We start from the raw sequence: 22314 nt of genomic DNA, 5'->3' as shown, positions 1-22314 counted from the left end.
TTAATAAAAAACTAATACCACCAAATTTTTAACAAAAAACTGTAAGAATTTAAAAACAAAAAAGAGATTTAAAGACAAACACTAGAGTTTTAAAACTCCATACATAACATTAAAGTCATTTGTTTTAAGACCACCCTTCATAGTCTTTAATCATGTCAGTTTTATGGACTCTGTGACTTTTCATTTTTCCTATGAAATCAAAATGTAGCTTGTTTATTGCCTTTATATTTTTAGCAGATAATGCTAAAGAAAAACATGGAAAGATGAATCTAAAAAGACTTTCAACTTTTGTTAATAAGATTCTACGAACAATTGTTATGTCTCTCTACAACCAGTTGTTCATTATTAATCTACATTTTTCAAAAATTTTTCAATATTTAAGTTTTCTAAATTATCTATTTTCTTAAGTATTTAATCTCCTTTTTTTAATGGGATACGGGGGATCATGGATAAATCTTGCATTTTGACATATTCTCTAAAGATAAACCTCTGAAAATCATGATAAAATAAATTATATTTTATATCTGTCACGAGTGCTGGTTTATTAAGCGTGTTTTATACATCTGGAAATTTGCATTTGATTATTTTAAGTTTCTAAGAATGCACCCACTGTACAACAAAAAGATATATTTTTGATGCAACCTATAAAATAAATTTCACAGTTTAACCTGTTTACAGTTTCTTGCCAACATTTGACTTAAAAACAAATTGGCAACCAAACGCCTTTATTTAATGGCTATAAAAACAAATTCAACAGTTTGTATAATGTTCACTTTTACCTATTCCATCCAAACTTTAAAGACTCTTTTAGTTAGTAGTAAATTCATTTGCAATGTGACTATAATTATTGCTTTAAATCACTACACATGAATTTTGTTATTTTAATGAAATTGTTGAAATAAATATAAAATAATTTCTATTATCATGTAATAATCATGTTATTATTAATTTTCCACTTTTTAGCTCTGTTTAAAAAAATCAATTATGTTCAATCAATATAGCTTATACTCTCCTAGTTTTGTGAATTGTCTGCTATGTAAATGTAGCAGTAGTATCCTGTAATAATTCAAAACCATACATTGTACAACAAGTGCTGTTCATTGTAACTGATCTGCTGCTAGTTGTCATACATACACAAATACATCTGACATAAAGTGAGTCCTTCTTGTATGTTTATTGATCATTCAGTACTGTGGACAGTATTAACACTGGACCAAATCTCTCCTCTCCTCACATAGCAGCAAAGGTCGTCTGAATACACACACAAACACGCAACTCTCGACACGCACACACACAACTGCCAACAGCCTGCCATTCACTTTCCTTAACATAAACCTGACCCAAGTAGCCAGTAAATAAATAACTTTCTCTTTGGATGATGTCATCAGTAGGGGACAAAATGAATGATCGACTGTGGCAGCAGGTTTTGATGATGGAATCAATGCGATTACACACACGTCACACAATCACACACAAACACATAGATATATAGGATTCTGTCTGTCTTCGGCTATACACTTACAACAGTAGTTTGTAAAATACATTAAAGTAAAATATACATGATTAGCAATAGCAAGCCATTATCACAGGATAGTATTACAGGGACTTTAAAACAACACAATGTCACACATCATTATATGGCTGGAATGCTGTCTGTCTGCTTTATCTCTCCCTCTCTCTCTTAGGTCATAGGTCAGTACCTTCACGGTCCTCCCCATGCTCCGGTGACATCCAATAGTTGCACCATATTACAAATACATAAACAATATGGCTCGCGTAACCCCCAAACACACACGCACACATTTACAACTTTTTTAAACAGTCTGAAATGTTAGCAAAAGAGAGGAGAGAAGGTCTGTTGCTCCATCACTGTCCATTAGCAGCATTATCCAACAGATTTATTGCAGGAGTGTCAAGTCTTACGCATTCACACACACACACACAATCAAACAAACTGTGTTGTGATGGTACCAATATGAAAAGTTGATAAAAGTTGTGGCTCCCAATGATAAAGTTCAATCCTGTAGATTCACAATACAAATCCATGATTCAGCAGCAATATAAATGAATGGCATCACTCTTTCAGAGGATCTCATGGTTGCGGGCCAACTGGGCCACATAGAGTTTGACAGGATTGTGTCAATACTGAAACCTTGTGTATAAATGGAGTAAGTGCTTGCCGAAGGTGATGTTGGGTGAATTCAACCGTCTTTCTCCGTTTGGCTGAGAGATGCTGACAGATATTTTGTGCAATAAAGCAAAGGAACAAAACGAAAACACTGTATGAAGTGTACCTGTAAAAATATCACACATATAGCATTGTGTAAATATATATTTATATATATATATATATATATACTAAAAATCTTCTAAAGAGCTAAATATGACATCTAAAACATTTATAAAGAGTTACTTTCACAAAAAAACAACAATAAAATGACCAAATAAAAGCATATTATTTTTCTGAAAGTGCTATTATGAAACACATGCCCGAAAACTGAGGCTTTCCGAACATTTTAAGCTTAACAACCTTCAGCTTCTGAGGAAATCAATCGAAAAAGCCCAAACGTTGAGCCAGCGCTTTGCCCATATACACACAGATCTGCTTTCAGAGGACTTAAAGATAAAGATGTGTTTTTTAAAGCAATGCAACCCTGTATCACGAAATTACTACAGTCACGTAATTTTGTGAGTCTTTTCCGTGACACTGACACGCTCCTCCACCTTTTTTTGCGTGAATATGCCACTCACTTCTGTCTACGTTTCACTGTCACGTATTTGTTACTCAACTGTCCCGTCCCACCCTCAAACCATTGACCCTTTGGTTTAGGGTTAGATTTGGTGTTTGCGTTAGGATGTCACTTTAAAGCAACACTAAAGAGTTTTTGCTCTTTGCTCCCCCTACAGGTTAGAAGCGGAATTGTCCATTACCACTGTCGTAAATACTGCAGCATAGCTGGCTCTGATTGGATTGTAGGTCTGCCGTAAAGCAAGTTTTTACTACAGAGTTTTGGCCGATAGAGGGCTGCAAAGCGAATGTGAACGTGCCGTTCACCCTGTTTCGAGTGGATGAACGACTGAAACTTTTTTGGAAATGTTATTTTAAGGTAAAAAAAACTCTTTGGTGTTGCATTAAGTATTGATTTCAACCTTTTTTTCATGATTTATTTTGTATATTTTATGATTTTTAAACTATTGTGCCTGGCTTTAGGGTTAGAGTTGGGTTTGGGTAAGGATGTCATTTTATCTAACCCTAAACCGAAGCGACAATGGTAAGAAAATAGGAAAAACAGTTGAGCAACAAATACGCGACAGCGACACGCAAACAGAAATACGCGACACGTTCACGCAAAAAGGCGGAAAAACATATCAGCGTCACGGAAAACACGTGACTATAGCTACGTAATTTCGTGATACTGGGTTGAGCGATTGAGGTGTTTCTATTCGACTACGGTATCTAACTGTACCAGTCGACAGCTTCAGTGTGTGAACTTTCAATGATAATCGCTTCATGGCAAACATTCGTAGATTTAACTTTCGATTCAAGATCCTCAAGCCGAATGTTTTCTTCAGAGCAGTGTGTCACGACAGGGTCTGTCACAGATTAGGTTTTGGAGCTTCAAATGACACAGCAAAGATGATGATGATATGAATTGGATTGTTTCATTGATAGCTTTGATCAGTGCAACAGCCAGCATTCTGGTGGATGAGGATTAAACATGTTTGAAAAGGATGAACGAGTGTGTGCGTGTGAAAGAGATAGAGATTGTCCATCTTTCCCTTTGTTGCTTTGTATTGTGAAGCAGTTCTGTGCTGGTATCCGTTGAGGCTCTTACGATGAGCAGCAGCATCAAACATGAAAAACAAATACAACAAATCTGAAAGGAAATAAAAACGTAACGAGATGAGCCTTCCTGCCTTTATCTACGAGGGGTCTGGTTGCCTTTGGCTGTGAAGAGTTGTGACACGGTCACTAAAATGCTGGTAGTTCGGTAACAAACAGCTTATGAGCCACAGAAACAAATAAACAGAGCAGAATTTTTAACATTCGATAATATCTTTTAGCTTTGATGGAACTTCAACATCACTAGAAGTTCAAAGTGCTAATGAGAGGACTTTTAAAAGCTATGCACTCTCCGACGGACGATTTGTGAGCAAAATTTCACTGCAAACCGCTAAAAACACACAAAAACAGTGTATTTTACTTTTAGTTACAGTTTTCGGGTGAAGTTTGGTATCCTCCACTATCTACGACATTATCCTCAAAATCATGATCCTTCATAAAGTGATACTGGCTTGAGTAAGGTGAACGTTGCATTGGCGGAAATTGGTTTAAGTTTAAGGGCTAAGGTGATTACAAATGCAATTAAGTGCTACGGTTAGTTTGGGTTACTGGAAGGCCTGGTGAAAGCGAGGCAGAGTGGTGGTTGTATTGAGAGATGGTGGATGCGCGTAATTCGGAGCGAGTGCGCTGGTTTGCGTTTGGAGTGTGTGAAGGAGGCTGAGAGACTCTGGTGTGTCTTGCATGGGCGTGGTTAGCGGTAGCCCCTCCTCCTGGCTGTAAGGCACTCCCAAAGCAGGCCCCGCCCCTTGGCTGTAAGGCAGAAAGTTGAAGAGCGGCGACAGGAAGTCCAGGGACGAGGACGTATCTCCGGTCGCCGTGGCGGTGGCGCTCAGCTTGGGAGCGTCCTCAGCCTGTAGCTCGAGGAGGTAACTCTCAAGCTCCGCCCTCAAGGGCTGCGGCGGCGAGTATGAAGTGTGACCAATGGGATATCTTAATGTTGGCGAGGAGCGCGGCTCCATCAAGTCTACGGGCTCGGCCTTAACCCTCAGCAGATCGTTAGCGTGGCTCTTCTTGACGTGGCGAGTGAGATGGTCTTTACGGCCAAACCGTTGGGCGCAGTACTGGCACAGGAAGTCCTTGCGCCCCGTATGCACGACCGAGTGTCGCCGCACGTCCTTGCGGGTGTAGAAGCGCCTCTCGCATTGTTCGCACTGATGCCGTTTCTCCTTAGCGGTGGTGGCGCTTTTCCCGGCGTGGCCGCGCAGGTGCTCCAGCAGCAGGGGGGTGGTTGGGTACGGCTGCAAACACACCTGGCAGGTGAGGTCTCCGCGGTGGGCGGCGTGCAGGGCTTGATGTCTCCGAAAGCCCAGCTTGGTATTGTAGCTCTTGCCACATTCTGTGCAGCTGAAGGCTTCCTTGTTGGGGTCGTGCGTGTGGAGGTGATTCTTCAAGTGATCTTTACGATGAAACATCTTCTCGCAGTAGCTGCACTTGTGTGTCTTTTCTGGCGAGTGTGTGGCCATGTGCCTAAAATCGTAAACAGGCAATGCTGTTAGTAGACCATTCAAGAATACAGCTTCTCATAGAAGTAACAATACATTCACACCAAGGGACAAAAGCGTTAACGCTTGACGGAAGGCTTGTCCGGTCTTCCATAAACGTAATTGGCTAGCTCTGCCTAGGTTATTTGCATAAGGCAATCTGATTGGCTGATGCAGGTGTTGCCGGTTGAAAAGTTGAAAAATGTTTAACTTCTGCCGCGAGCAACGGCAGTGACGGGGCGCCAACGGATCCACAATTCAGTCTGGCAACGCATGACATCACCCATGAAATGGGAATGGGAAGCGGCAATGCTTACGCCCTGTGTGAATGTCCCGAAAAATGCTATACACACAGTATCAACCATCACAACACTGGGATTTTACCATGTTTAATATGTCTCTAAATCAACATCATTGTTGCTCCTGAAAGAAAATTATTATCAAGCTTTTAGCCTGAATCTTCCGTTCAGGTCTTAAAGGTGCAATGTGAGACTTTTAAAAGGATCTTTTGATAGAAATTCAATATAATATCCATATCTATACTATAAGTGGTGTATAAATACCTTACATAATCAACTGTATTGTTTTTATTACTTAGTGAATTTTGTCTACATACATGGAAGTCGCCATTTCATGCCGCCATGTTTCTACAATAGCCCCAAATGGACCTTTTCTATACAAGTTGTCTCAGATTATTATGTGTTTGTCTGACCTGTGGCGACTACCGTAGCTTCTCTATGCTTCGTGAAAAGGAGGGGTGAGCTATGGACTGAGCCGTTGATTCACAGTCCCACCCGCTAGATGCCGCTAAAAGTCCCACATTGCACCTTTAAACAACATGCTGTCCCTGTGTTAGTGTGGATGTCAGTTACGTCAGTTTCCCCCCAGTCTAAAAACATGCAGATGAGGTATATCAGAGTCACTAAATTGCAATTTCCCAAGATGCTATAATAGGCTCAAACCCTCCCCTGATCTTGTATAGGATAAGTGGTTTTGGAAAATGCATGAATGGATGTATGTATGGACTATTCGTGCAGTGTAGAGATTTAATTTTCTGAAGACCCGAATATGCAATGATTGGGGAAACACTCATGCATATAAGGGTTAAAGTTCTTTACACTCGACAAAGAAACTTTTAGGAACCTTCATTTTTTAGAGTGTATTTAAAGTTTGGGTCGCTTAAAAACAGATGGTTTTGCAAAAGTGAGACATGCCGAATATGCATGAGCTCATCAAAGTGCAAGTGAGCAAGGCCTACCGTAGCAGTTTATACTTGGAGACGAAAGCCTTGCTACAGTCGTTGTGAGTGCAGCGGTAAGGCCGCTCCCCCGTATGAGAGTACGAGTGGACCTTCAGCTTCTCCAAGCTGTTGAAGGACTTCTCACACAGTTGACAGGAGAAGTTCTTCCTCATTTTCCCCTCCACCCTCCTCTTCCTCACTCGACAGCGTTCTGCCGTGTCGGGGCAGTCGTCAGGAGCTACGGTTGCCATGGCAACTTAGCGGCAGCAGGCCATGTGGTGGACGCGTGCGATGTGTCCCAGCATAGACGGAGCGAGAAAGTCCAAATCTTCAACACAGCAGAGACGCAAGGTCCTACAGGAATGATGGAGAACAATGCATTATCTCAAGACCATCGATAAAAAAATATTCATGACTAATGTCATCAGTGTGGACCTAAAGAAAGAGACATGTTGTCATTATTAACTTAAATCGTTTACATTTCTATTTGTTTTTCACACAAAGCTAGTAGCTTCAGACTGATTCTATTTACATTTATGCATTTGGCAGGTGCTTTTATTCAAAGCAACAGGAAAGGGCATTCAATCTATACATTTCTTTTATCAGCATGCATGTTTGCTTTTTTGGTGCTAACGCAATGCTTTATCTATTGAGACACAGAAACACTTAAACAGATTTAAATGTTTATGGCACTTGTATGGTGTTTTCTGTCCTTTACAGAGTTGGCATGTAGGGTTGATATAAAAGTTTTTTGTATAAGAAAGACCTTAAAAAGAGTCCTCAAAAACTCCACTTAAAAGTATAATTTTTAAAGATTTATTGATTCAATATAATACAGTTATTAAACACAGTAATTTATCCACATTAATGAAGTTAAAGCAACAAGACACTAAACAATAAGGTTTTTAAAAGGTAACATCCCAATGACTACATTTGTACTTTTTTCTGAGAGTGTACAAAAAATGCTTCTCAAACCTTCAATTTAAACAAACAGAAGCGACTAGAGGCTTCCGGCTTAGATTTATTAATCCATTATATTAAAGTCTAGTGCATAATACAGCAATAAAGACCAAATATCCAAGAAATCCAGATTCAAAGCATTCAGCACACAAAGCCTTTCTGCATGATGTTAAATTTAATATACAGAGCTTTTTAAAATTATACAAGGCCGTGAATTTAATTTGTTTTCTTGTAAATATACAATATAGAGAGACAGGCTAATTAATAAAATGTCTTTAAGAAGAGCCCATAAAATGGTAAACTATTTAACTTTTATATTTGATGTTAACTAGCAAACAGACATGTTCAGACTGTTAAAACTGTTCAGCTTAAAATGTATTTCAATTAAATGATTCACTTAATTTATTTTATATAAAAGGATGACACAATGTGTTTTAAATGGTTTGAGCAAATGCACACTTATGGGGTAAAAAGATGTGCTAAACACAACTTTAATTAAGTTTATCTCTTAAGTAAAAATTGCCCCCAGAAAGTTAGACACATGTTGTTTATATGTTGGTATGTAAAGATCTAAAGTTTAATAACTGGAGGCAAGAAAAATATTTTGTTATATCAATGTCCAGATAGCCTACTGCAAATATATGGTCTTTAAGATAAAGTACTATCATTTTATTACCTCAGATGTTTTGGAATAGTTTACGCGAATAAAGAAAAACTTATTTTCTCTTTTTAGATAGATTATCATACTATAAGGTTGTGATATCCAGAAATCCTTAACTTAGTAATGTTTATACTAATCCTGACACAATCTCTCTCTTGCTTATGCACTACATTAATGCAGATATTTTCTAACCTATTCAGACCCATTACCCAGATTCTCTGCCAACCTGTACACTGTTTTATCCATAAACAAACAATACAAATCAGTTTACCTCTTTACACCATTTCATACAGTATTCCAAGGATGATACTGTCTAACAGAGAGAATATGTCATTTTTTTAACAATGGTTTATGCTTCATAAAATGCAAATAAACCAGATGTCCACTAAGGTTTGTGACATTTACAAATAAATGTAGAAATACATCAAATATTTAAAGATTTTTAGTATTAACTAAGATTTTTAGATTTTAGATCTCTGAAGGAAAATCCTGCCACTACAAAATATTTATAAATCAAATGCCACAATAAAGGAAATATTTCAATGTAAGATTGTCATTAAACATATTTAAATTGAGTAAACCTGAGATCATTTTTTTCAAAGGATATTTTCTCACACTCCTCCAGTCTAACTGTTGCATGAAGACTTTCTCAAACTTTATTTTTCTAATGTAATTAAAACTGATAAAATGTGGGTTATGTTGTATACACTAACACCTTCAAAATGTTTTTAATTTAACAAAAATAAAATACTTAAAAATGCTAATAAAAATTATTTTAAATAATAATTATTATTGGTTTGTCACCCAGGATTGACATTACTTTAATAAAGGAATTAAATTTTTACAAAGCCTTATTATGTATTTATTATATATATATATTTAAAAACTATATTATTTTAACAAAAATTAATCCTAAAATATATTTAGACATTACCTTAATCCTAAATTAGCACAAGGCTGAAATGTTATGTTCAGTTTAATCTTACTTAAACACAATTCTAATCTTTCTGATCTTGAAAGAGTTTTCTTTAATTTAAAATAAATGTTACACACAAAAGCATAATCTTTATCTTACAACCTTCAAAATACTTAATTAAATGGTAACTTAAATGGTTTTATATAAAACATACTAGTAAATAAATAATCTAAAATAGTTTTTGAAAGAATTGCAATGTTATGCACAAAAAAGATTTCATTTAATAAACACTAAGATCATAACATTCACTTAAGATTTGTAATGTTACATTTACTAAAATTCAATTGTAACATTAAATAAAACCATATAAAAGAATTTTTGTAAAAATTACCTTTGTTTCTTTCACAAATAAATCAATATTTTAGCTTTAGAAATGTTGATCTATGGTTAATGTTTTATTACATTATTCTTAAAGAAAATGCAGCAAAATACATAATTTCACTTAAGAGAAACTAGACAAGTTTACTTTAACGTGTTGCTGTACCAAATTTTTCATAACACTTCTGTATCAACTTTCTGAGTCTTCCGATGGATTTCAGTTTCTAAAAAAACGCAATTTGACATGTTTTACTGTTGAACTAGTGTTTAACTTTCCCCTGTGAACCAATTCACGCATTTTGTCATAATATGGACGCTACACAGGTAACTGTGTGCTGTTGTTTCCACAGACCGCGAGCTCACTCGCTTATATCAGCTGCACAACATTCATAACAACTGCGCAGTAAACCCGATGACCCCATTCAGCTCAATGCTATAAAAAAGAACATCCAGGAGCAATAAGGATGGGGGTCCTTCATGCACTCTTTTAGGAGGGGAATCTCGACCCCCTCCCTATTCAATCCGTCTCATGCAGAAATCACCCCACAACAAAACTCTCACATATATCAAATGTACATTAAATCATTAGAAACCACTGTAAGATCTCTACTTCAAAGCCGTAGATTTCTATTAGTCGCCATCACGCGCACAAGCTCTGTATATCCATATGATTGCAAGCTATAGAATAAATCAGCTCTGATGTTGTGCACCACACCCAACAACACTGATAAGATTATTAACTTAGCCATTAAAGCAAAACGCAAAACACATCAATTCCCATTCAACAATCATCGTAAGATGGCCATTCCAAGAATGGACAGAACCTGGACATACAGGAGTTTGGCATCGGCTAATTAGTCCCCCTTTACTTCTCCCACCATTTTGGTTGTTTGTGATATTGACAAGTAACTTTCTCTTTCGATAATGACCCACGTTGCAACTTTCTATCACTTTCTGTCAACTCAAATAGAGTCAATAAAGACACCGACTGGGTCTCCGACGCAGTCATCACTTTTGAAAGTGTGACAAAACAAAACCCCAATGTGTTTATTAAATGTCGCGTTTAAATGCCACTGCAAACATGGAAAGGTGCATCTAACGCAAACCCAGTGTTTACTGTCGCCTCGCGTGCACGTCTGTGTCAAAATATTCACACTATGTCCGCAGCGTGCATTTTATTTCATTTTATCGGCATTTAAACGCGCGTGATTTCGCCACCGCTATCCTCGTCGCGCCGTCGTTATTATATTCAGAGGAAATATTTAAACAAAATTATTGCAAGAAACTTTTATGAAATTTTTCACAACTACGAGCCTTTTTCTGTTTATTGACATTCGTTCACGCGCAACGTGACGTGAGAGAAACAAACAACAGATTTTCTGCGGTTTTTCTTTATCGTTCGCTCTTCCGCTGCTTTTCTCTCAAGTCCCGAGCTGGGCGCTGATTAACGCAAACTTTTTTTCTCTAGCTCACCCCTCTCTCATAATTTGAATAACCCCGATATTTTAATTGAAGAACGCCGTAACAATTTTGTTAACTGGCATGAAACTCACCATGGGAGCGTTAACATCCTTTCTACGGCGTTTTTCTTGACTTTCAACTATTCCCCGGATTTTTAATAATTTTTTTCTCATATTTTTTGCTGGACGCGGCGGGCCTAAAAATTGTTTGCTTTCCCCTCTTTCCAGCAGCCATTGTGTATGCGCTGCGATGCAACCGAACCTGTCTTTTGGCCACGCCCACCCAGAGACCCTCCTCCTCCCTCGCGCTTGTGATTTGTGTAACAAACTGTCATTTTCATTTCACTGTCTGTAACTGTCCCTGTCGTATCATCTAAAATTACGGACTCGTCAATGATTCTGTCAATCGGCACGACAGAGTTTAATATCTCTGTAGATACAACTATCATTGCCTTCACGTCATTGGCTAAAATAGGTGTCAATCCGTACAGACGTCACCGTCGACTAGCAGTTGGATTGGCCATCGATGCCTGTCAATACTCTTAAGTGAACTAAGTTTAGTTGTGCTGTGTTTTTGCTCTGACGCTTGTTTTGACATGAGGAAAGGTTGAGTGTTCTTGTGCGGGACATCAATGTGAGTACATGCAAAGTAAACTTATCGCTTAGATCTAAACACGCCCTTTATTATTTCCATGATGATTTATTGGTGAAAAGTTAATACGATAAATATCTTTTAGCTTAGCTAATGCTAATGCTAACCGTAGCCTCTTACCGGTTTGAATGACAGTAAGGTTAAAGTGGAGCGTTGGCTAACTTGTGTGTCCTGTTTTGAGTTGTGTTTCATCCTTTATAATAATTTTAAACATTTAAAGCAATGCATTTAAAGGTGTTTGTTGTGCAATAGTCTCTTAGCGCAACCCTCTTAATGGTCAAATTTATTTTATTTTCTATTTTCACACAAACTTTCCATCTGATAAGGAAATTGTATGTGCATCCTTAATGAGATTGCTTGTGTAACTTGAGCACTTCTACATTCCAGCTGTGAAACTGATGCATTGTGAGGATGACTAGCAAATCAAGTGCTCAGAAGCTTCGCAATGTGGATATCAACCCCTGCATTGAGGTCAGTCACACTTGTATTCGCTTCTGTTTTTTTCCTCAGTATTTTAGATTTAAAAATGCTATTTCTTTATACTATACGTAGTATAGTCATCTATGTTAGGATAGAGTTAATGAAAAATGAATTCTGTGCATTACTGTAAACCTTAAAGGTATAGTTCACCCAAAAATGAAAATTGTCATCATTTACTCACTCTCATGTTGTTACAAACATGTTTACATTTCTTTGTTTTGATGAACACGAATGAAGATATTTTGAGAAATGTTTGTAAACAAACCGTTTATGAGCCCCATTTACTTCCATAGTATTCTTTATTCCTACTATGGGAGTGAATGGGGCTCACGATTGTTTTGGTTACAAATTCCTTCGTGTTAATCAGAATTAAGAAATTTATACAGGTTTGTATCAACATGAGAGTCAGAAAACGATGACAGAATTTTAATTTTTGGATGAACTGTCCCTTTAAACCCTTTGATTTGTTTTAATATTGTTGTTCTTTGCATAGCTCCAATAAGTCAATTTGTGTGGTTTTTAATAGTTTTCATGGCCTTTTTATTTTATAATTTAAAAAATAGTAATAATAAATAAATAAGTGTGCTCAAACTAGTTTTTTTCATACAGTCTGTCATATCATAAACAGTGCTGTTTCATTTTTAATTTGCATTGAGGAAAGTGACGGATCCCAAAAATGTCTGGATGCGTATAACTACGATAAGAACATGTGTTCTGCATACTTCCTAAAGTATAAGAACTGCAGGAAGTATTGGGTAAGTATACTGAGACACCTCACAAAAAAACATTTGCTATTGTAGAGCTTTGCTGACTTTTCAGACAGAATCATTTCATTGCACATCTGAGTTAGAGCATTGGTCTTTAACAGGGGGTCTAGGGATCCTTGAGGATCAGTGGTGGTATTAATAGGGGTCCTCTAAATATAGTTTGAATGCAAAATAAAATTTTTTTTGAAAAAATGAAATTGGGCATGAAAAACATTAATTAATAAATAAATAAATGCATTAACAAGGTAATTATAATAAAAATAAAATTAAAATAATGATAAAAATATAAAATAATAAAAATTGGATAAAAGCGTCAGCTAAATGAATAAATAAATAAAATGAAATAAAAAATACTAAATAATAAAAATGAAAAACATAATGTTCCCACAAATAAAATCTATTCAATTACATTAAAATGTTGTGTAGTATGCCAAATCTTATTATTTTAATATCTTTGTAATGTAATCATCCTAACAAAATGTGTGTTATAATAAATACAATATTAATTTGATAAATGTGCTGGGGTCCTTGCTCCTCCTCTCTATCCATTAGGGGTCCTTGGCCTAAAAAGTCCTCTGCTGTAGAAAAATTCCTCATGCAAACATAAATGTAGGCCTTTCACCTCTTTAAAGCATTCATAACACACACAGTTTCTGCATATCTGTTGTTAATCTGGCATACCTACCTATAGAGTAATACATGCTTTATATCTCCAAAGAGTCTTTAGTTTTATCAGATTAATAAAATACGGATTAGCTTTACTAATTCTTTTCGATAACATACGAAAAAATTCGGAAGGAGGAGTTACGATCTGCGGAGAGGAGCAAGTCACGAGTCAACACTTTATACAACACTGACTGGATAACTTATGATTCACTACATGTTCGTGTGGTGTTTATATAATATGCCCTTACGTGCCTATTTCCAACATAACACAAAAGTCTTACCGCATGCAACTCATGACCCGGTAACTTAGCATCCTCTCCTACTGATTGACGTGTGGGCGTGGTTTTCCAGGGAAAGTGCTCATAAAAATAAGTGATACGTATAGCTTACCCCTGAAATGTCAGCTGGACCCATAATCGAAAAACTTTCCAAAACTTGTACGAACCCTGGTGAAGTGCATTCGGCACAGAAATACTCTGTTACACGCCAACTTCTTTTTTGACACTTTACCTACGTTTAGCATGAGGAAACAACTCTATAACTGTGTTAATAAGTCAGAATGCATAAACTACCATTGAACCCCCCCTTTAAATGTTAAATAATGAGACCTAAACATGGTTGTGTGTAAATGTAAGTTAAAAGATTTGTACTCGGAGCCAGAAAAAGACAATATTAGTGATTGAATCGTTTTATTATAATGCTGAATAATGTGTGAAATTGTATCGTTTACATTTTCTCATTCTGTAATCTTCTGTCTCTCTCGACACTCTTTAGCATGCCATGATGCTTCAGCGAAGACGAGAGGGAGTAAAGCCAGATATGCCGACTGCTGAGGAGCGTGAGCGGATCATTGCGGCCCTCGGAGGGAAACCCTACTGACTGCACGGCAGAAGTCAACGCTCAAGTGCTCGCTCGACCTCACTGTCAGAGGAGGAACATGATGAACTTTAATATGATGTGATGTGGCTTCAGTGCCGTGAGGGGAGAGAACAACTTATACCTCTTACTCACGCTACAATGACAGGCCAATAAAGCCTGATTTTAACAACATTCAGGAGTGCGCTTTTGAAGAGTGAGAAGTTTGATGTGTGTTTAGTTTCTTACTTTTTAATATCTGTAAATATTATAATTGCCTGTTTAAAAAATAAACAATATTTAAATATTGATTAAAACGTGAAAGCTCAAAGGTGTCTTGCAGGTAATAAAGATTGGTGGTCAACTCGTGTGTTGTGACACAAACATTGGTTATAGGTTTGTGCTGATATGGTCATAGACGGAAGGGAAGAATTTGATAAATGCAAATTATTAAATGCAACTAACCTCTATATATGCTGGCATTAAAGGTGCCGTAGAATGTAAAACTGTATTTACCTATAGGCGTAGATGAATAATACATGGTAATAACATATCGTGAGCCTCAAACACAATTGTTTCCTTGTTCTAATGTAAACCTTGTGCATGGAAAAGATCGCTGGAAAACAGACCAATCTTAACGTAACACCAACTGTGACGTTACAGTCGAGATGAACTCCCCCAACATTAAATTAAGTACAATGTTGTAACTACTGAATTAGCGCTATAGTCTCATTATTATTCATGAGCCTTTAAAATAACCAATTCATTCAAAAGGCAAATCCTAGGGTTGTAAATGAACATGTAAAAACATATCTGGATCATTTTTGCACTTAAAACCTTCTGTGTAAATATCAGAAAAGAATTTAACAGATTATTTACATGCATTCTTTGGCACCTTTAAAGACTGTCGAGGACAAATTTACCTGTTATATTTCTTTGTAAAAACATTTTTGATCGGACACTAAAAACTATTTGTTGGCTGAACAATCATTACTTATTAAAGTAATTAGATTAAACACGAAAAACATATTCATAACTTTTGAACCTCTACTTAACATATTTAGTATGTATAACACAAAATTTAAGTTAAATGTATGCAAAAATAAACATAAGTTAAAAAACATAACAATTGGATCAAAATTATCTAAATCTAGCATAACATTTTAAGTAACTATACGAGCCACATGATATGCTAATTTCCCATGATACCTTTCCAGCCAAAATTCTGACATCTATCATAGCCATTTTGTGAAGCAGTGTAAAAAAATCCAACTTCAAAATGTTTTTTCACCAAACATAATTAAGTAACTTGAACAAAGATTTTATTGTTAAAGGGTGTCAATTCATTATTTTGTGTTCACTGAATGAAATAAGCATAATCATCCTGCTAACAAATATTATTTTGTTGACTGGACATAGATATATAATTTTTTGTCCACTTTGTTTACCTAACTTGCCAAACTGAGTAATTTCAACAAGCAATTAAAAAAAACAATGGTCTGAATGGTTTCCAGCATGCATTGCGACATGTTCACTTCTTTGGTTAATATTTACTAAAAAAGATGACTGTTTTAATGTTTGTTGGCTTTATTTATGTTGTTAATGTTAGTTATATGTTGTATTTGGAGTTATTTTGGATATTAATTGGATATAATAATAAATTGCCCTTTACCTAACTTCACTCTATAAAATGATGTGTTGGATTTACCTAAAATCTATCCATGTACCATTTTTGCATCACACTTTTAAAGGAATCCCAACTTGGAATAATTTGACTTAAAATTAACAAGAAATATGTGTTATATGAACTTAAATATTTGAGTTCATTTAACATTCTTTACTTAAAAATGTAAGTACACAAAACACAGATTTTCTTGTTAATTTCAAGTCAAATCATCCAAGTTGGGATTACCCAAAAAGTGTAATGCAAAAATGCTGCATACATATATTTTAAGTAAATCCAACAAATAATTCTTAGAGTGTATGTTGGGTGTCCTGAGCTGAAACATAGGCTTTACAGGTGCATACTGTAGATTTTAGCTAGTGTCCACATGGGGGTGCAATGTTCCCACAACAAATAATGCAACAAGCTGTTTCTGATCTGAAAAACACTTGAAAACTTTTTAGATCACCAGTCTGATTATAAATGGCTTAGATATCTAAACTTACATTATTTACTAAAAATATGACTTTCTCTCCTACGTATATATTAAACAGGAAAGCTGTAAGTGTCCCCTCATTGAACGTCCTGCTGATGTGTAGACCCTCTGCCTCCTCCTCGTGTCGTGCTCCCTGCTGACTAACGTGTGAGTCATGTATAAATGAGACAGCCTCTCAAATACTTTTTAACATTAAAGAAAGACGATTACATAAAAAAGTCAGTTCATGAAAACAGGAACTAAAAATTTCCCTCTTTGTGCAATACAACACATGATCACTTACACTTAAAAGCCATCTTTGTTTTAGTAAAGTTGTTCAATTTAAAGGTTTGCATACAGACAAAATAGGGGCATTTTGGACATGCTATAATACATTTTCTGTGGGGTATTTTGAGCTGAAACTTTACAGACACATTCTCGCACCTACTTCTTGTAAAAATTTGTGCCCTTTAAAACAAAAACCATTTACTGTAGTAAAAAGTGTAACAGCTATCCCCAGTCCCACCCGCTGTGAATATGTAAGTGTTGGTATCCTGATCAGACACTAATGTTGAACAAAAATCCACTCTGTAACTAGTATTACACATACATTTAAGTGTATTAATAAGAGGTATAACAACATGTACAATTAAAAGGCACTTTTGACCAAATAAATTGTCTCCTTCATTCACTACATAACATTCATTCATAAAATAGAAATACGGTTTTGGTCAAGTAGATTAAAACAACAACACCATACTAAACATCACATGTGGTGTGCAATAATCTCATGAGATTAATGGAAAAGCAATATCATCTATACTGTAAGGTCAAGTCTTTGACTTCAATCTGCTATGAGGTAAAATAACAAGTGCTTTTCAAAATTGTTTAAAAATGTAAGGTTGAATAATTCTAGTAAACCTAGACTAACACAATTGCACACCATGGCACTTCTTGTCACATGAGCCTCTGTGATTCCTTCATACGGTTTCTCTTGTGTCATGGGTGAAATTAGTCGCTCTTTGTTCCCTGACCTTTGAATTTTGCCATGAAGTTAAAAGCTCCCAGATATTCACCAAGCAGCACACCAACTTTAGTGGGTAAAATACTGTGAGAATAAGAGAGAGAGAGAGAGAGAGAGAGAATGTTAGATAAACGTGCAGATAATTGCACGCCCATAGGAAAGTAGAGTCACACAAGACACATCTTTTTTGACATCTGAATTGGTGACTGGAGACTTTTGCAGATTTATTTTGCTCATCTGGTTACTTCCAATCATCTCACATGTGTATCTACTAGGGCTATTTAATCTGGATTAATCGCATGATTGTCATGAGTTAACTTGTGTTCTATATTTACCTTAATTTAACATTTTTCAAGTTTTTAAACATGGGTGTGGACAAATATGGATGCTTTATTTTTGGCGAAAGAGTCAGCAAAATAATTTTGAAAAGGTTAAAAAAAATCACAGCAACCCTACACTGTAAAAATATTCCGTAGAAATTATAATGTTATTGCAGCTGGGTTGCCGGTAGTTTACCGTAGATTTAAATTTATGTTATTTACTGGCAAGAGTTTGTTCGAAGTTAAATAAATGAATGTTTTGCTTGATGCTGTTATTTTAGTTTTACTCTGTAAAGACAAAGACTTGTAAATATTTCAAAATGTTGCCAGTAAATAACATAAATTTAAATCTACGGTAAGTTACCGGCAACCAGCTGCAACTAACGCTGTAATTTCTACAGAATTTTTTACAGTGTACCTTAAAATCATTGGTAAAACTAATAGATTTAGCACACACAAATCCAAAAACAATATCTACACTGTAAAAAAATTCCGTAGAAATTGCAGCTGGGTTGCCGGTAACTTACCGTAGATTTAAATTTATGTTTTTTACTGGCATCATTTTGTTCAAAGTTAAATGAACATTAAACATTTACAAGTCTTTGTCTTTATAGAGTAAAACTAAAAAAACGGCATCAAGCAAAACATTCTGGGAAACAAAATCTGAAGCAAAAAACAGAAAAAGGTTGATGATGATTTCTGGTTCCCAGAATGCTTTGCATGAGGCTGTTATTGTATTGTTTTATTCTGTAAAGATAAAGACTTGTTAATATTTAAAATGTATTCAACTTTGAACAAACTCTTGCCAGTAAATAACATAAATTTAAATTTACGGTAATTTACCGGCAACCCAGCTGCAATACCATTGTAATTTCTACGGATTTTTTTACAGTGTATATATATGTTCAACTTTTTTCTTTCTTTTATTTTTTGATTGATAGTAAGTGAATGTTTAATGAACTGTTGGGGAAAATATCTGATGTGTAAGATTATATAAGATCATTGCATTACAGTAAGCAACTCCTGCACTTTATTTTCTAATTCCAGCATGTTTTAAAACCTAAATCAGAGAGGCACAGTAGATGGAGACGCATCATTTAGGAAGGTACACCTAAGAAAACATACAAATTAAGATAATTTTAGATGTTTACTGTCTAAGGCTGCGTCTCAATCTATCCAATATATGGTAGCCCAAGGGTCAAACAGATATTGTGCATTGTGTTAATCGCATGTTAAAGGTGGGGTGCACGATTTTTGAGAAAGCAGTAAGGTGCTTGTCTACTAACCGACATTGTTGTCTGGGTTGCGTATGTGTGGGGCGGGTCTATGAAGAGAAGGTCCAGATTCTATTGGGGTAGGGACGTGTTTATTTAGATGATATCAAATGTCAACATTGCTTTCAGAGATCGTGCCCCTTGCCTTTAATAAATTTAGTGTCGGTAAAATGAATTTGCAACAGCCCTAGTATCTACAATATGACTCTCCAAGACCAAATCTGTTTAATTTTTTTTAAACTTTTACTCCAACCATACAGGAGACAGACAAATGAACAGATGTATGCACTTTAGATAAATGTCTATTCAGTTTAAAGACCTTCAGCTGTATTCAAATAAGTGAAAACCTACACTGAATAAACATATGCACACACAATGAATCTGCATTTATTGAGAGAGGATGAGGTTCGAACCCGTCAACCTATCTGTAATGTGAACAGTCATGAAATAACTAAAAGGATCAGTATGACTTACCTCTTCAAGGCAAGGCTGATGTACATGCTACGAGGTATGCATAGTAAAACCTGATCCCTTCGAACAGCATCCACAATTTTCCTGCACGCATAATCCGGCTCCAGAATAGGCATGAGTCTGGGCCATCTGCAAAACACACACAACAATATGAGCCTTTATATCAGCACCGATCTCCACCGATCTTGGAGATCCCTGTATCTTATTAACCTTTATTAACCAGGTAAAATGTAATGATGAGATTTGGAGCATCAAAGTTTGATTTCACATGTATTTCAATATATATATATAGCATTTGTATCTTACTTTGTGTTAGCTCCTTCAAACATGCCAGTGTTAATGAAGAAGGGGCAGACTATGGTGGTCTTCACTCCATCACAGCCAGTGGCCAAGAGCTCAAGAGCCATGGACTCAGCGAAGCCAACCGCAGCAAATTTACTCGCACAATAATCTGCACAAAGCATTTAAAGACATGTCTTGAGTTAGAAAACGTCCACTTCTTTTAAATAAGAGATTAACTGTTTGTGTTTGTATAAAAGAGCACATGTACCTGCCAGTCCATTGACCCCAATAAGCCCAGCAGAACTCGCGATGCTGACCAGATGTCCGTGATTAGCTGCAATCATTGCTGGGAGAAATGCCTTGTACGTCTAAGAGAGACAAATATATGATCTGTTGTAAAATAAATAAGAGTATATGTGTTTAACTTTCATAACTGCAGCCAGACTAAGATTAACAAACATTTACCCAGAAGTGAGCCAGGCTGTTGATCTCCATAGTCTTCTGTATCAGAGCATCCGGGCAATCCATGAACTTCTTCCCAGTAACAACTCCTGCATTATTTATCAAAATTGTGATATCACCAACCTCACGCTTCACCTTAATAAAACAGAGACAAGAATCATGAATACCTCTATTTGATGTTATTTGTACGGAGCACCTAAGGGGACATGGAGCAAAAATTAAATAAAGATTAGTTTCGCGTGCGCACGTGAAACTATCGAGTTTAGTTTCGCGTGCGCACGTAAAAACTTTCGCTTTTACGTGCACATGGCCACGCAATAGTTTCATGTGCGCACGCGATAGATTCACGCAAGCACGCAAAACTAAACTTTTTAAATAAATTATGCACATGAAGGTTTCACGTGAGCACATGAAAGTTTCACGTGACCACATGAAACTAAACTTTTTATTTTTTTTACTCCAATGTCACCTTAGGGGCTCGGTAGATTTTGCATTATTTGGTTTAGTTTTTTCCTTATGTAATTCACCCTTTATTTGCCCCCCCTTTTTGAGTGTAGAGGTAAAAAGGTGGTGTACAACTTTAAATTCTTGAAGCAAAACTTGGTTTCTTTTTAAAGAAGACACTTTAAAGTTTTCCACAGTGTTTGGAGTTGTGAATATTAAATAAAAAATGTTATAGCTATTTAATATATTTAAAAAAATAAAAATAATGCAATAAATTATGTTTTTTTATATTTACAAACATAAAAATGAGAGAAAAAAGAGATTTGTCATACTTTTAGTGGTTTTACCAACAATGGCCACTAGGTGTCAACGGTTTGCTGCATAAACTTGTCACGAATTAATAAATGACTGTCACTCCATTATTATTAATGAAAAAAAGGTTTTGAAGTACGAAAACTATTCTTAGGGCTTTCCAATGATATATAGGTTGATATATATACAAGATATTTAACAACTATTTATTAATTTATTAGAATTATGAATATTTAACAATTCATATGTATTCCTCCAGGTTCAGTGACATTTAACAAAATGACTGTCACTATATAAGTTACATCATCAAATGGCCTTGAAATATGAAAACTACATACTTAGAGTTTTCCAACAAATATATAGTTTGTTAAGATTTTAGGTATGTTGGATATGGAATAATAATTATGTAACAACACCTTGGCACGTGACATTTTAGAAAATTATTTTGTCAAGAGTAGTGCAGGCTTAGACTAAGAAATTATTGTTTAAAATATGTATGCCAAATGTCCCACTTGTGGGACAGTGACAGCTAACTAAAAATAAAAGAAATAATTATGATTATTAAAATAAGAAATAAAATATTACTGTAAATATAAATCTGAGGTAGAAATGGCCACAATGAATACATTTGAGAACTAAGTAAATAATACAAATCTAAATAGAAAAAACATTTAATTCGTATTTTTAATTGATCAGTTAATATGTTATTACCTGGTTCGCGACCCTGTACACCTCCTCCCTGGCGCTACAGTCGCAGGTGTACACGTGCGCGCGCACACCGTGCGCTTCTTTGACCATTCGCGCTGTCTCTTTGTTGCCCTCCTCGTTGATATCCCACAGGACGAGGCGCGCTCCCAGGCTCGCGAACTCCAGGGCCATCAGGCGCCCGATGCCGCTGCCCGCTCCGGTCAAAAGCACGAGCTCCCCGGTCACGCTCTTCCTGCGACGCGGCACAAACAACCGAACAAACGCTTCAATGTTATAGAGCAGCGACATGACGAGCACGCGCAGCGTCTCCAACACGAAGTTCATGATGATGCGCGCAGATCCTGGAGACAGCGACACTGATACTGTACATGAACGACACGTCTAACAATGCGACTTCTCGTCTAAATTCCTGTTTTTCTCCCCAAAATCGTTCCGAGCGCGCTCGCTTTAGCAGCAGTTCTGCGTCACGCACTTTTAACCGCGCGTCTGGGTTGTCGACCTTCGTCCGGTGTGCCCGTT

General features: G+C 36.2%; 3 protein-coding genes across 3 annotated transcripts; 1 reads left to right on the top strand and 2 right to left on the bottom strand.

Moving 5' to 3' along the window:
• Window positions 1–1155: 1155 nt before the first annotated feature.
• plag1 (pleiomorphic adenoma gene 1) lies at window positions 1156–11292 on the bottom strand. The gene is made up of 3 exons (XM_055217046.2): window positions 11034–11292; window positions 6584–6919; window positions 1156–5311 (listed from the first exon to the last, which is right to left on the bottom strand). Exons 2-3 carry the CDS (start codon window positions 6814–6816, stop codon window positions 4390–4392), a joined length of 1155 nt encoding a protein of 384 aa, XP_055073021.2. The 5' UTR covers window positions 6817–6919; window positions 11034–11292; the 3' UTR covers window positions 1156–4389.
• A 99-nt stretch (window positions 11293–11391) lies between these two features.
• chchd7 (coiled-coil-helix-coiled-coil-helix domain containing 7) lies at window positions 11392–14724 on the top strand. Its single transcript, XM_055217055.2, has 4 exons — window positions 11392–11574; window positions 11980–12063; window positions 12729–12827; window positions 14280–14724. Exons 2-4 carry the CDS (start codon window positions 12004–12006, stop codon window positions 14382–14384), a joined length of 264 nt encoding a protein of 87 aa, XP_055073030.1. The 5' UTR covers window positions 11392–11574; window positions 11980–12003; the 3' UTR covers window positions 14385–14724.
• A 2369-nt stretch (window positions 14725–17093) lies between these two features.
• sdr16c5b (short chain dehydrogenase/reductase family 16C, member 5b) lies at window positions 17094–22263 on the bottom strand. Its single transcript, XM_055217027.2, has 6 exons — window positions 21799–22263; window positions 20335–20466; window positions 20138–20237; window positions 19894–20038; window positions 19591–19716; window positions 17094–17606 (listed from the first exon to the last, which is right to left on the bottom strand). The coding sequence occupies exons 1-6, from the start codon at window positions 22117–22119 to the stop codon at window positions 17510–17512; spliced, it is 921 nt and encodes a 306-aa protein (XP_055073002.2). The 5' UTR covers window positions 22120–22263; the 3' UTR covers window positions 17094–17509.
• Window positions 22264–22314: the final 51 nt, after the last annotated feature.

This window comes from Misgurnus anguillicaudatus, chromosome 21, assembly GCF_027580225.2.
Source record: "Misgurnus anguillicaudatus chromosome 21, ASM2758022v2, whole genome shotgun sequence".
NCBI lineage: Eukaryota > Metazoa > Chordata > Actinopteri > Cypriniformes > Cobitidae > Misgurnus > Misgurnus anguillicaudatus.
Note: the sequence above shows the minus strand (reverse complement) of the source record. Positions and strands in the feature narration are given on the sequence as shown.

What these genes read in the sequence shown, in the direction of transcription:
- sdr16c5b (XM_055217027.2), bottom strand. Translation starts at nt 22,119, where the DNA reads ATGAACTTCGTGTTGGAGACGCTGCGCGTGCTCGTCATGTCGCTGCTC. An exon ending in TGTACAGGGTCGCGAACCAG is followed by an intron (nt 20,467 to 21,798) that starts GTAATAACATAT and finishes TGTTTTATTAAG; the next exon opens with GTGAAGCGTGAGGTTGGTGA. An exon ending in ATCAGCCTTGCCTTGAAGAG is followed by an intron (nt 17,607 to 19,590) that starts GTAAGTCATACT and finishes TTATTCTCACAG; the next exon opens with TATTTTACCCACTAAAGTTG.
- chchd7 (XM_055217055.2), top strand. Translation starts at nt 12,004, where the DNA reads ATGACTAGCAAATCAAGTGCTCAGAAGCTTCGCAATGTGGATATCAAC. An exon ending in ATATCAACCCCTGCATTGAG is followed by an intron (nt 12,064 to 12,728) that starts GTCAGTCACACT and finishes ATTTGCATTGAG; the next exon opens with GAAAGTGACGGATCCCAAAA. An exon ending in AGAACTGCAGGAAGTATTGG is followed by an intron (nt 12,828 to 14,279) that starts GTAAGTATACTG and finishes GACACTCTTTAG; the next exon opens with CATGCCATGATGCTTCAGCG.
- plag1 (XM_055217046.2), bottom strand. Translation starts at nt 6,816, where the DNA reads ATGGCAACCGTAGCTCCTGACGACTGCCCCGACACGGCAGAACGCTGT. An exon ending in TCCAAGTATAAACTGCTACG is followed by an intron (nt 5,312 to 6,583) that starts GTAGGCCTTGCT and finishes TTACGATTTTAG; the next exon opens with GCACATGGCCACACACTCGC.